Source organism: Myotis daubentonii, chromosome 2, assembly GCF_963259705.1.
Source record: "Myotis daubentonii chromosome 2, mMyoDau2.1, whole genome shotgun sequence".
NCBI classification, from domain to species: domain Eukaryota; kingdom Metazoa; phylum Chordata; class Mammalia; order Chiroptera; family Vespertilionidae; genus Myotis; species Myotis daubentonii.
The window spans coordinates 12,269,585-12,283,778 of NC_081841.1; the positions used below are offsets into that span (position 1 = coordinate 12,269,585).

Genomic DNA, 14,194 nt, shown 5'->3' on the forward strand with positions numbered 1-14,194 from the left:
TCACCCCTTAAACACTCCCCTGCCAGCCTGATTGCCCCAACTGCCCTCCCCTGCCAGCCCGGTTGCCCCCAACTGCCCTCCCCTGCAGGCCTGGTCACCCCAAACTGCTCTCCCCTGCAGGCCTGGTCCCCCCCAACTGCCTTCCCTTGCCAGCCTGGTCCCCCCCTACTGCCCTCACCTGCTAGCCCAGTTCCTCCTCCCCAGCTCCCCTCCCTCCCCTTCAGGCCTGGTCACCTCCAACTGCCCTCCCCTGCTGGCCTGGTTGCCCCTTACTGCCCTCCCCCCTACTGGCCCGGTCACCCCGAACTGCCCTCCCCTGAAGGCCCAGTCCCCACCAACTGCCCTCCCTCCCTTGCAGGCCCGGTCACCCCCAACTGCCCTCCCCTGCTGGCCTGATAGCACACAACTGACCTCCCCTGCTGGCCATCTTGTGCCCATATGGGGGCGGGCCATCTTGTGCAAGGGCGTGATGGTCAATTTGCGTATTACCTCTCTATTATATAGGATAATCTATATAGATAAAAGCCTAAGCGATCAAACAATCGGTCGACCGGTCAACCAGTCGCTATGGTGCACACTGACCACCAGGGGACAGATGTTCAACACACAGGATTAGGCTCCCTCCTATCTGGATTGGGCCTGTGGGGATTGGGCCTGCACTGGCTACCCGACATCCCCCTAGGGGTCCCGGATTGCAAGAGGGTGCAAGCCAGGCCGAGGGACTCCACTGGTGCATGAATCCATGCAGTGGGCCTCTAGTCCTATATAATAAAGAGCTAATATGCTAATTAGACTGGACGGCAGAACAACCTTCCAGAACAACCAGTGGGCGGGGCTGTGAGGTAAGCTGCCGTGGCTGTGAGGGCTGAGCCCCTTGCACAAATTTCATGCATTGGGCCTCTAGTATATTTGATAATGACGAATCTTACAGAGAAAAATAAAGCCGGAAATGGGCAATACTGGATTGTAGTTTTAAATAAAGTAGTCAGGGTAGGCCCTGTAGAGAAGTTAACTTTTATCTGTTATTTTTTAACTAGAGGCCCGATGCACAAAATTCATGCATGGGGCTTGGTCCTTACAGCCGCAGCAGCTTGCCTTGGTGGCTTTCCTTGGCCCTCGCTGCCCCGGCTTTGTCTAGAAGGTCGTTTGGCTGTCCGGTCTAATTAGCACACTATGCTTTTATTATTATAGCTGTCTAATAACAAATCTTAACAGTCAGCTCCTTAGGTCAGGGACCATGCCTATTTTGCTCACTGTTATAAACTTAGCACCTAGCTCATGCTCGGTATTTAACATGCCTTTAGTCTGTGGATTGAAAAGGCCTCAGGCCTCTGATAGAGCACTAATTATCTGATATTCATCGTATCAATAGAGAGCAAGTTCAACAGCTAAAGAATTATTTTACATTATATATAACTGACTTGTTACTTAAAGTTGTATAGAAATCCTAGTTTGGTAAATTATGTTTTCTATATTTTAAACAATAGCCCCACCAGTAAAATAACCCTTCTTAACTTATCAGTTTTCTAAATTTGGATTTTCTTTTTTCCCTATCCCTGTTTTATCCTATCTAATAATAGAGAAACATGGTAATTAACCATAACTTTGCTACCCTTCCCATTGGCTAATCAGCGAGATATGCAACTTAACTGCCAGCCAAGATGGCGGCCAGCAGCCAGGCAGCTGAAGCGAACATGGACATGAGGCTTGCTTACTCCAGTGATGGAGGAAGTCAACGTTCCCTGCCTGCTGCAGCTCAGCTCTGAGCTCTGGATGAAACAATGTTGCAATTATAGAACCTAAACAAACCCCAGAAACCTGCTTTCAGCCAGCGCAGCCTCAGAGCTTAGAGCTAGAGTGGCCAGTGATGGCAACAGAGTTTCAATTATAGAATCTAAACAAACCCAGGTACCTGCTTTGAGCTGGCAATGGCCTCAGAGCTGGAGCCTGCTCTCAGCTCCAGTGACAGCTATAGAAGGTAAATTAATCCCAGAATTAAAAAAAAAAGAAAAAGAAAAAAGGAGAGGCTGGGAGCTTCAGTTGCCCATCAGCCTGAAAACAGCCCTCAGCCCCTCACCCAGACTGGCCAGTCACCCCAGTGGGGACCCCCACCCTGAAGGGGGTGTGGCCAGGTGCAAACAGCCATCATCCCCTCATCCAGGCTGGCCAGGCATCCCAGTGGGGACCCCCACCCTGAAGGGGGTGTGACCAGCTGCAAACAGCCATCATCCCCTCATCCAGGCTGGCCAGGCACCCAAGCAGGACCCCCACCCTGATCCGGGACACCCTTCAGGGCAAACCAGCCGGCCCCCACCCGTGCACTAGGCCTCTATCCTATATAGTAAACGGGTAATATGGAAACTGACCCTAACAGCAGAAGGACTGGGAATGACTGGTCACTATGATACACACTGACCATCAGGGGGCAGACGCTCAATGCAGAAGCTGTCCTCTGGTGGTCAGGGCCCTCTCACATGGGAGGAGCTCTGCTCAGCCACAAGCCAGGCTGATGGCTGCCAGTACAACGGTGGTGGTGGGAGCCTCTCCTGCCTCCCCAGCAGCGCTAAGGATGTCCGACTGAAGTTTAGGCCTGCTCCCCGCTGGCAAGTGGACATCCCCCGAGGGCTGCCGGGCTGCCAGAGGGATGTCTGATTGCCAGCTTAGGCCCAATCCCCCGGGGAGCGGGCCTAAGCCAGCAGGTGGTCATCCCCTGAGGGGTCCCAGACTGCGAGAGGGCACAGGCCGGACTGAGGGACCCCCCTCCCCACCGAGTGCACAAATTTTTGTGCACCGGGCCTCTAGTTGAGATATAATTGACATAAGACATTATGCAAGTTTAAGGTGTACAACATGTTGATTTGATACATTTATATATTTCAAAATGATTACCACCATAGCGTTAGCTAACACCACCATCATAAATCTGGATTTTCTTGTATCAGATTTCTTAAAGGAGTAAACTTGATTATCTTAAGGCAGTGGTTCTCAACCTTGGCGGCACATTAGAATCACCTGGAAATCTTTTTAAAATCCTGATTTCTGGGCCTCAATCTCCAGAAATTCTGTTTCTTTGTTACTAATGTTGTGGCCCTACCCCATAACAAAGAAACAGAATTTCCAGAGGATGAGGCCCAGACAGAAATCAGGATTTTAAAAAGATTCCCAGGTGATTCTAATGTGCAGCCAAGGTTGAGAACTACTGTCTTAAGGGCTCTTGCTTCTTCTAATAAAATCATACTTTTTTGTTTTGTTAATCCTCGCCATAAGATATTTTTTCCTTTGAATTTTTAGAGAGAGTGGAAAGGAGGGAAGGAGAAAAACAGAGAGAGAGAGAGAGAGAGAGAGAGAGAGAGAGAGAGAGAGAGATAGAGAGAGAGAGAGAAACATCAATGTCAAAGAGACACATTAATTGGTTGACTCCCACATACACCTGGACTGGGCCAGGGATCGAACCTGCAACTCAGGTACGTACCCTTGACTGGAATCAAACCTGCGACCCTTCGGTGCTTGTGGCCATCACTCTAAGCACTGAACAACACTGGCCATACTGTTACTTTAAAACACCTAAATACACACTTACCCTGTGATGCCAGATGTAACATAGTCTTTCCCCAAGTAGTTATAACCATGGCGAACGAGGTCTTCACACACATCCTTCACTTTACTGCCTCCAAAGGCGGTGCCGTAGTGGAATCTGCCATCTAACACGCCTGCCTTGCCCGCCAACAGCTCAATTAACTTTCCCACCTGTGGGATGTGAACAAATTAAGTGAGTGCCTTCCTGTGGTATAGAAATCCTATCTGTTTATTTAGCTCTGGCCTACTTCCCTAAAGAATTATGAAACTACTACTATTAATAAGAGTGATAAATTAATAGCAAATATTTATCTCTCTCCTACTGTGTGACTGACTGTTAGAAAAGCTTGACATGTGTGATCTAAGTTTATGCCTCCCAAACTGCTAGGAGATAGGTACTATTTTATTTTTTTATTTTTTTTTAAAATATATTTTATTGATTTTTCACAGAGAGGAAGGGAGAGAGAGATAGAGAGTTAGAAACATCGATGAGAGAGAAACATCGATCAGCTGCCTCCTGCACATCTCCCACTGGGGATGTGCCCGCAACCCAGGTACATGCCCTTGACCGGAATCGAACCTGGGACCCCTCAGTCCGCAGGCCGACGCTCTATCCACTGAGCCAAACCGGTTTCGGCAGATAGGTACTATTATTTCCCTGACTTTACCTATGAGGAAACTGAAGTACACAGAGGTTAAGCAACTTTCCCAAGTCACATAGCCAATAAGCGCTGGAGCCAGGATTATAAAACAATACCCACAGAAAGGAAGATGCATTAGGTTCAATAGAAAGGGCTCTCTTTTCCGAGGGGTAAGTTTGCCACCCAGAAGACTGCTCTCAAAAGGAAGGACAAACTTGCTCCACATTCGCTCTGTAGAGGAGAGTCGTCCAGCACTGTCAGGAGCTGAGAACCTAGTTATCTGACGAGGGGTCAAAGGGCCCTTCTAAATATCAGTTTCAGGTCCCCTCACACCCACTAACTGCAAATCAACTGCCAGCTTTCTTCCTTAAGAGCAGTGCCTCTGAAAACCATCCTGACCGTCATTCGTGATGGGAAGCCGTGAGGGTTCATGATGATGTCCGGACAGATGCCAGAGTCACAAAACGGCATGTCTTCCTGAGGGACGATCAAACCGCAGACACCTGGGGGAAGAGAAGATTTCATGCCACGTAAAGCAAACTGGCAGAAAGGAAGAATACAGTAGTTAACTGGGCCCTCCCTGCCGCCATCTCTATTTTTACTACTCTCAAACCTGCCCCCATGGTCTCTATCAAGAGTAACAAAAGCTATTTCTAATAATCCCGCTAGATGAATAGTTCAAAAATGGCTGTCCTTACAGAAAGGCAGTGCAGCCTGTGGCCTGGCCTGCTGGAGTGACACTCAATGGTGCTGTCAGGCAGCTCACCCAACCTCTCGTGCCACCGAAATGGAAGAGCAGCGACTTCACTGGGTCCTAGCCCTGTCAATGTCCCTGAAACTTCAAGTCAGCAGCAATTTCACTCCTTGTCATCTTGTCCATGACTTGCTACACATTGCACTCAAATCACAGGAATCCAAGTTCTCTGACCACCAAACACAGAACTGATTGAATGAGGGGTGTGTTTAAATTATGGTTTTAAAAACCTGTGACAAGAAGTACTCGTGCGTGGCTGACGTGCTGATGGGACTGCCTATTGGCTGCAGAGTGCTAGCTGGTTGGCTGATTTCTGCCAGGCTTCCCTGGCTGAGTCTAAACTGCCCTAAAGAATTTTAATTCCTATAGCATATAACACATTACAAAAGTGATCTTTGATTGAAGTTGTAAAGTTGAATAAAATTAAATAACGAAGTATTCTTGGACGAAAAGACTAAAATTATAAATGTATCCTAAGAATGAAAACAGAACAAAACAAAAATCTACCAACTCCACACACCACTAATAGACTCTTAAATTAACTGTACTTTATTACTCCTTTAACAGTATTCTAACTTGTAGGAAATTTTTTTGATTACATACTTGGTAATTCCTCTGACATCCTTTTCTTGGTAGGAGGAATAGGAGTATAATTTAGACTGTTAACCACAATCTATATAATCTAGAATTGAAAAACTATTATTCAATGGCATTGGACCCAAAAAATGCTTTTATATTTAGTAAGATAAAATTCCTTCTCCTGTGTATATAAATTATCTGTACCTATTAAATAGAAATTGCTCTCAAAGAAACTTTTCATTGCTCAGTTTGATTTCTACATAGGCACTTACACTATTTTAAAATAAAAGTTTGGTGATGTTCAAAGAAAAAGAACGCCATTTGCCTATTTAACATTGGTTATTAATACTCTGATTTCTAGTGGTTGCCAACAATATGGCAATTAGGTTTATGGATTTGAATTCCATTGTATGTAGGTAGTTTAACTGGCTTTTTGGTTGAAATTGCATTGTTTGTTATAAAGAAAGTATGCTTTCCTACACGAAGAGCAGAAACATTCAGTTCGCTTTATTTCAAATTCAGCTACAACATGTTAGAATTTAAATCAAGCACAGTGTGTGACCCTCATCTCTTCCCTCTGAAAATCCATCTTGTCCACACTGAAATTATCTAACAAAACACTAGGGCTACTAGGAAATCTACTCTGAAAGAGATGAAATTGTAAATCTAGGTGCACAGATAACAACACTGTTTGGCAGTGAACAAAATGTTAAAAATAGCAAATCTTAAAGAGGCCAGTGGTGGGATGTGGCCGGGTGAGAATGCCATTTTGGAGGGTTCAGCTACATCCCTTAAAAACAACCCAAGAAAAACTTCAGCACCCTCCAGCAGTAGTTCACAGGGGATGGATGCCTGCGGCTGCTAAGGAGGAAGCTGCTTGTTTACCCTCCAACAAGAGGTGGAGTGGGGGGCAGGAGGTACCACACCCAAGGAGGAAGCATGGCATACTTATACTGGAGGGGTAAGGAGAGGGATGATTTGCATTTTCCATTCTCAATTTTAGCCAACAGGTTAATCCAGCAAATGTAACTTTAAAATGAAAGCAATGCTCTTTCCCCTACAATCCGAATTTCTAATAATTCTGCTTGAAATCCGATTAATATTTAGCATAGAACTTTTGGGGAAGTTATTTTCTAACTAGCACTTTTCTGACATTGCACTTAAAACTACATATAAGTAACTTTCAGATTTTTTTCATTCCATTAGAGGAACCGCATTGGCCACATCTGAATCAAGGGCACCTGTAAGCCAAAAATTAAATCTTAGCTAACTTAAAATTACTTTAGGCTCTGAAACCCTTTTATATGCCAAGATGGTTCCCATAGCAGACAGCCCTGTGTTGTTTGTTTTGTGTGAAAGTGAATGATAAAAGATCCATGAAATCGACACAGAAAGCCAGAACAGCAGAAAGAACTGAGGGCTCTCCATCATTGCGGCTTCTACCCTCTGCTGACTTGCAGAACAATGGAAGCTACACATCCAACTGCAGATCTAACACAGCTGTGCATTTCATTAGATGAAGAGCACTAGTGACACAAGTAAATAATTAACTTATTCTGGTCCGCTGACTGTGCTTATGAGACCAGTCATAGCTGACAGATTTTAATACAAGTTAACACAAAGAAAACATAATGAGCTTAGAAGTTAAAACAAAATATTTAGACAGAATTTGATGATCTCAAATCTCAAATTAGACAGATGATTGTTAAAAGTCTGCATTTTACTGAATCCATTAGGGGAGAAGAGAGCTCTCAATCTCAGACCCAACTTTTTTTTTTTTTTTTTTTTTTTTTTAAGAAATGGTATTCTCTGTTTCAGAATTATTCAAATCCTTAATCATAGCAGGAAGCTTCCTTTTATTTTCAAATAAAAAATTGTAATTTATTTCCAGGGACAGAGCATAAAATCTCTTTCTATAAATAAACTCTTAAAGGTTATAGTCACTTTTCTTTAAATGCTGGTTTAAAAATGTAAATGATATGCAGTACACCTCAGTGTGTTAATACTCCCTGGGTTCTTGAAAAGAGGATGGACTACAAATAAACCATATCTAATGGAAGCTGTTGTAGAACAACTACTGATTCATACCTTAAATGCTTACACAGCATTTCAGATTTTAAAATAAAATTTCATCCCCTGGCCCATGCCTGTGTCTCAACCCCATTGTATATAGCACAACCTCCTGGCAATGAAATGCAAATACAACAGTTTAACAGGCCCAAAAACATTTAATGCACTTATAGGGGCCACTGGGAATTAGACCATAGACTATAGTACAAAATTTTAACAAATGAAAATAGGTAATAAGGAAAAACTGGCACACAAAAAGAGCAGAAAGGTTCTATAGAGACCCAGTCAAAATAAAATTATTCTATCACCATCTATCTTATTTTCAAGTTGTAAAGGTGAGAATTTAGGGAGTCTAAAGAAACTACAAGTCTGACTGCCAAGACGCTCAGGAAAGGCAAATTTGGGGACCCACTGTCACAGTTCCCTCAGCGTCACGCCCCAGACACTAGAGGCTCTTACACCAATTTGTTATTTCTATTTTCATGGCCTAGCAGAACAACATATAAATCACTTAAAGAATAGGTTTACCCAGCAAAAAAAACACACACACACACAAAAAAACTCCAGTTAATCTGATGAATCATTCTTAGAAAGTGTTTCTAATTATAAACAGCAACTGACTTGTTCAAAAGTCTTTTTTAAAAATTAGTTTTAGTGTAATGGTCCTATCACAATTCAAATAGAAAAAAAGAAGGTAAGCATGTAATAAAAATGGTAAGGAAAAACTAAAGCATTCTAATACCATATCAAGAAAGGAAAGCAACTTAATAACAGAAGACAACTTAATAACATCGCTGATTCAAGAGATGTTCTGATGGGACTTCAATGTTTTAGCAACCCACAAGCAAATGGTTTTCTACTTTGTCGACAGCCAGGTCTCATTTTAATATCACACTGTTTCACTTTTTAACTTAAAATTTTTTTCCTTTAGCAAGTCTACCTTCCATAACCACTTTGGGATTGAATGTACCACTCCGAGGGGGATATATGTTCTTACTCTTCCTTTTTTGAGCGAGAGAATCATTTCCCTCAATTACCAAGCAGCTGCTATGTGACAAGTGCTGTGATGGAGGTGGGGACATATGAAGAGGCTCAGGGATACAACTCCACTTGAGAGGAGGCCTGCAGATTAAGCTGACTGAATACTGAAAATGAAAACATTTATACACTTCAGCTTGCCACATTCTAATGCTCTGCTTTCTGCAAGTACCTGTTAGACAAGGCTATTTATTCTGCCCAGTTTGACACTTTGCACGAAATGAAGGGTGAAATGATGCTGTGATTTTTCTCTATCAGTCATAGTGCAGGAGGAGGACTGATGTTTAGTAAAGGAGTGATCATTGTGCAATGCCTGATCTTAATGAGGTTCATAAATGTGTGTGTGGGGAATGTCATCTGTAAAGGACTCATCACTTCTTGGATTCTCAGATCTGTGTAGGGCAGGAGATCAAGGAATCCGGTGACCTTAATTTGACTCTGTGCTGTTCCACTGACATTGTGTTTCCTAGGGGGTGGAGGGAAAGCATCACTTTCTGGCAAGACTTAGTTGTTTGGTCTTTGTAATGGGGATAATTAGCACCTATCTCATGAGGCAATTGTGTCAAAAGAACAGATGAGAGGTACTAATGTCTGAGAGGTACTTTAAGGTCCTTAGAGAAAGGCGGCATCTAAATTCAAGGAATTATTATTATATAAGAAACCTAATTATTCTCAGCAGGAAGCAAACTAGCAAAGCAAAGGTGACCAACTTAATGAATGGAAGAATCAAGTGCAGTTGCACTAACTTTGGTTGAAGAGCTGAAAAGAAGCTCACTCTGGTTGGGCTGTGCAAATAATTTCACACGACCAGGACAGTGTCTCCTAATAACTTAAGAACTTCACAGGATTGGGGCTGAGGATTTCCAGTGTGGAGCAGTTTACTGCTGATGAATATAGTGGTAAATGGAGCCAAAGAAGCAGCAGGAAGGCTTTCAAGTTTGACTGTTCGTATTAAGCAAAAAAACCTGTTTTTGCTTTGAATAAGCTCATCTCCATAAGCCTTTATATATTCAGAAATGTAAATCTCTAAATCAAAACGTGAAAGCTAACACAGGTGGTTACTCCCTTTCTTCCTTTCCCCCTTTCCAGTGATTGAATTAACCTTCTTTTATTTTCCTCACCACCACCTTAAATAATCCCAAGGGGGAGGGAAGGAGACAAAACTGTTGAATCATATTAGCTTTGTTCTGCTGTTGAATCACTTCCAGATCTATCACATCACTTGCCACTATCCCGGTTGACATAATTTTAATTCGGCTCTTCCTTACATGTTAACAGATAAATAATGCATAAGAAAACTTGATTAGCTTTCTTATTAAAACATCACTCTAAATGAGAGGAGGCGCTAGAAGACAATACAGTTTTTACATGGCTTTCCCATGAGCAGTTGAATGGTTGATGTGATAAATTTGCATAGTCTGAAGCACACAAAGGGCTGATTAATTGAAACCCTTACAATGCTTCTGGAAGCAGCTATTGTAAAACAATAACCATAGGAACTTTACAAAATACACACGGCTGAATGTGTCAAGAGCTTAATAAAATGTGTTGGGGCTACACTATTTGGAAACAGAATTGGAGATTTTTATTCTGGGCCATAAAACACTAACCGCCCTAATTTCAAAGCTTTAGTTGGATATTTACTGAAAGGTCAGAGGGTTACTGGCTAGCTGCTGAAGACCAAAATTTGTTCTTAAAATAGTAAATTAAATAAAATCTCCTTATAATAAAGGTGTCTATGTGGACAAAATAATACTGATTTCTAACATTTAAGCAACAGCTGCCAGAATTTCTTTTTGGACCCAAACTCTGACGGATCGTTTGGCAACACACCTTATCTTGGGGCTCACACTATTAGCTCCATTGGCCCCTTCTCCCCTCCCACTTGGAATCTTTCATTCAAGCAGGATCAAGCAAAGTAGGGAGCCAAAGATATCCGACTTTGAAGCTTCAGTCTAGCAGAGAGGATTTTAGGCAGTCTCAAGTGCTACATGAGTACAAGGTGTTGTTATTATTATTATTATTACTTTAAATCAGAGTCTTTTCATTCTGTTTTAGAAAACATAATCTAGAAAAAGGAAATAAATAAAGGTGTGGAAAAAGCAAAACTTTTACCCAAACCTTATTTAACAAATAAACTTTCCTCTCGGCTTTCTGCCACACACAAATTAAAATTTTCCTACTTCCCACAGCCTCTTCACACCTAATATATAAAGATTCTTTAATCAAAGTCTTAATAAATTAATTCACCAGGTTGTTGAATCACTTTTTAAATGGAAAGTGAAAGCAAGTGACCTCATATGAAAATTTTAATGAGAGGGTCAAAGATAAATCTTCCAAACATTTTTATCCATAAATGCATAATCCTTATGAACCAAAGATACACAGAATCATCCCATTAAAAAAGTCTTTTGATAAGACTGTACTTCTACTTTAAAACAAAGGGTGACTTTACTCTATTTAAAAGAGCTATCTGAGGATTTAGGGGAGATACTGAGGAGTGTGTGCCATTATCTCAGATTTGCAGTTATTAAAAAACTTCTGTTTGCCAGGACACTCTTGCTCAAATACAGTTCTTTTCCTTAGGAATACTGTTTGGTATTGCTGCCCAATTCTGTGATCTACAGGACCTTTGTTGAGGTGCTAATCCTTTTTCACATGAGAGACTGAGAAATGTTCTTTCAGGGAAGTGATATATTGCTTTCCCCACACTTCAAAGGAGTCCACGGTTTCCTCCCTCATTGTGAACGGCAGCAAAAGTAAGAGGAAAATATAATAATTTGGTTTTCCTGAGCACTGAAATGAAACTTGGGAATTCCTTAGGCTGACAGATAATTTTTGTTAAAGAATTAAAAAACAAAAGAGCTGGAAATCTGCTCACCCCTTTTTTTAAAAAAATATATTTTTATTGATTTCAGAGAGGAAGGGAGGAGAGAGAGTTAGAAACATCAATGATGAGAGAGAATCATTGATTGGTTGCCTCCTGCATGCCCCCCACTGGGGATCGAGCTTGCAACCCAGGCATGTGCCCTTGGCCGGAATCGAACCTGGGACCTTTCAGTCGCAGGCTGATGCTCTATCCACTGAGCCAAGCCAGCTAGGGCTGCTCACTCTTTTAATAAGTGAACTAAGCATCAGAAAAAGCAAGGCCCAAGATAAAGATGTCTGCTTTTGATGAGTTACCTTCACACAGAACTTATACCAAGGTTCAAGAGGCTTACATAAGTTATTTTGATTTTAATAAACAGTCTAGTTCCAAACACAACTCCAATCCACATTATATGTGGATGCCTCTTCCTAACTTTAACTCTTTCCATAAAGAGATCAAGAAAGAATATGAAGAGAAAACATGAAGAACATTCCAGACCTAGATTCTACTCTGTTTCCCTCTATGGAGCATGATTATGCATCTATCATATAAGTCTGGCCTCAAGGTGTCCAGAAGTCCAGAGCATTTGGAAAGGATATTAAGACTTTAGGGTTTTAATATTTATTTCCAACTGAAATTAAAACAAAACTAAAAAACGTTCCTTCCCTTGTAAACAAACATGCAACAAACTCACAACTTTGGTGCATAGAAGGTTATTACTAAACTAGAGGCCCGGTGCACAAAATTCATGCATGAGTGGGGTCCCTAGGCCTGGCCGACTATCAGAGCCTATCAGGGCCTGGTGGCTGCTGGCCGGGGTCTGGGGGCCCCCGGCCGGTGGGAGAAACCAGGGGAGGTTGGCTGGCCGTCAGAGGTTGGCTATGAGAGTGCACTGATCACCAGAGGGCAGCTCCTGCATTGAGCATATGCCCCCTGGTGGTCAGTGTGCATCATAGCAACTGGTCGACAGGTTCAGTAGTAACAGTTGCTTAGGCTTTTATATATATAGATCATCTCACCTTTCTCAGTACTTTGCATTCCACAAAAGGATGAACTGTTGTAAAGATTCTTGATCAAAGACGCAGCTCTTTGGGGGGATTCACTGTGCATTTATTGATGAGGTACATCATGGACTTCTAAAGACCCAAAGAGGACTGTACTTTATTAACCTTTGAATTTCTCATTAGAAAACTGCACTGGAATTCCATTATCTAGGAGGTGTGCTGTGAGTGAGCCCTGACTGCTTCTCAAGTTGGAATAGTCTTTATGTTATTTGGGACCCCTCTTCTTTATGAAACACTTTCTCCTTCCTGCATGCTTGGCTTTCTGTTTAGTCATCTTCCATTCTTGAGGTCATAGAAGGCAACACTACTTATTGGGTCACATTTTTAACAGCTACTGATCAAACACTTTCACTTCAGTGGGACTTCTCTGATCAATTACACCTAATCTTTGCTTATGGCACAGCACTGATACTGATCCCCAAATAGTTAGTACTAATTCTCTTGCTCCAGTTCATCCACTCATTCTGTCCTCTTCAATCTTCCTCAGCTCTTTTATAACATAAACCACTGCTGTTTAGTTTCCTCTTCACATTTGTTTCATTTAGCTACTAATTATCCTACCAGCTTTGAAGTGTTCAGGCTTGAGAAGGATAGACACTCATGTTCTGTGAAATTAAATCAAGTCTCCTCTGATTATTAGAGAGGATATTTTAAGAGGCATTACCTGCAGAAATTCAACCTATACACTATGCATAGACCAAAAGAATCTTTAACAACAGCTCTCTCAAAGTCAAGTTTTAAAAAAAAAATATATATATATGTATTATTGATTTTTTTTTTTTACAGAGAGGAAGGGAGAGGGATAGAGAGTTAGAAACATCGATGAGAGAGAAACATCGGTCAGCTGCCTCCTGCACACCCCCTACTGGGGATGTGCCGGCAACCAAGGTATATGCCCTTGACTGGAATCGAACCTGGGACCCTTCAGTCTGCAGGCCCATGCTCTATCCACTGAGCCAAACCGGTTAGGGCTCAAAGTCAACTTTTAACAAAAGATAAAAATCAGGCAACACACACGGCCATGTTGCTTTCTGAACATCAAGAATACAAACTTAATGCTCTAATGCAAAGGGGAAAAGAGGTAGGCATAAAGAGACCCTAAATAAAAATAATCTTTACATTTTTCACATGTGTTAGCCTGCAGGTGGTGCTATAAAGAAAAAACAGTATTTCCAAACAACTCTCCACATCAAGAGTGAAAACTAAGTTCAACTAACTACGGGTCCTACCGTGGCATGTATCTAGACCAATCACAAACAAATCACTGCAGGAATCATGGTGTGACACATACACCCTGAAAATTCACAACACTATCAATTTTTATCAGCTCATGTCATGACAACCACAAATAGCATAAATATTGTGAACTACATTTTTCATTTCATTCACATTTTACTTGCCAACATCCAACTTTTAGGTCTGATCCAGTTCCTCTCTGGCCCCCACACTAAGGGCTGGGTTGTTGTGTGGCTTCTTGGAGACACTGCCAGCTGTGCCCACTGCACGTGACTATCACAGCTTAGCCAGATGAACAGGAGAATGGTCAAAGTTGAGGGCTCAAAAATTTATTTCCGTTTATATCTGCTCAAATTCTTAACAGATT

General features: G+C 42.0%; 1 protein-coding gene across 4 annotated transcripts in view; it reads right to left on the minus strand.

Moving 5' to 3' along the window:
• The window catches only part of POLR3B (RNA polymerase III subunit B), a 108,750-nt gene that overhangs the window by 12,040 nt on the left and 82,516 nt on the right, over positions 1-14,194 (minus strand). For all 4 annotated transcript variants that reach the window (XM_059681769.1, XM_059681767.1, XM_059681768.1 and 1 more), the window contains 2 exons: positions 4,617-4,720; positions 3,581-3,747 (listed from right to left, as the gene is read on the minus strand). In XM_059681769.1, coding sequence (XP_059537752.1) covers positions 3,581-3,747; positions 4,617-4,720 — 271 coding nt within the window. The remainder of the gene's footprint in view (positions 1-3,580; positions 3,748-4,616; positions 4,721-14,194) is intronic.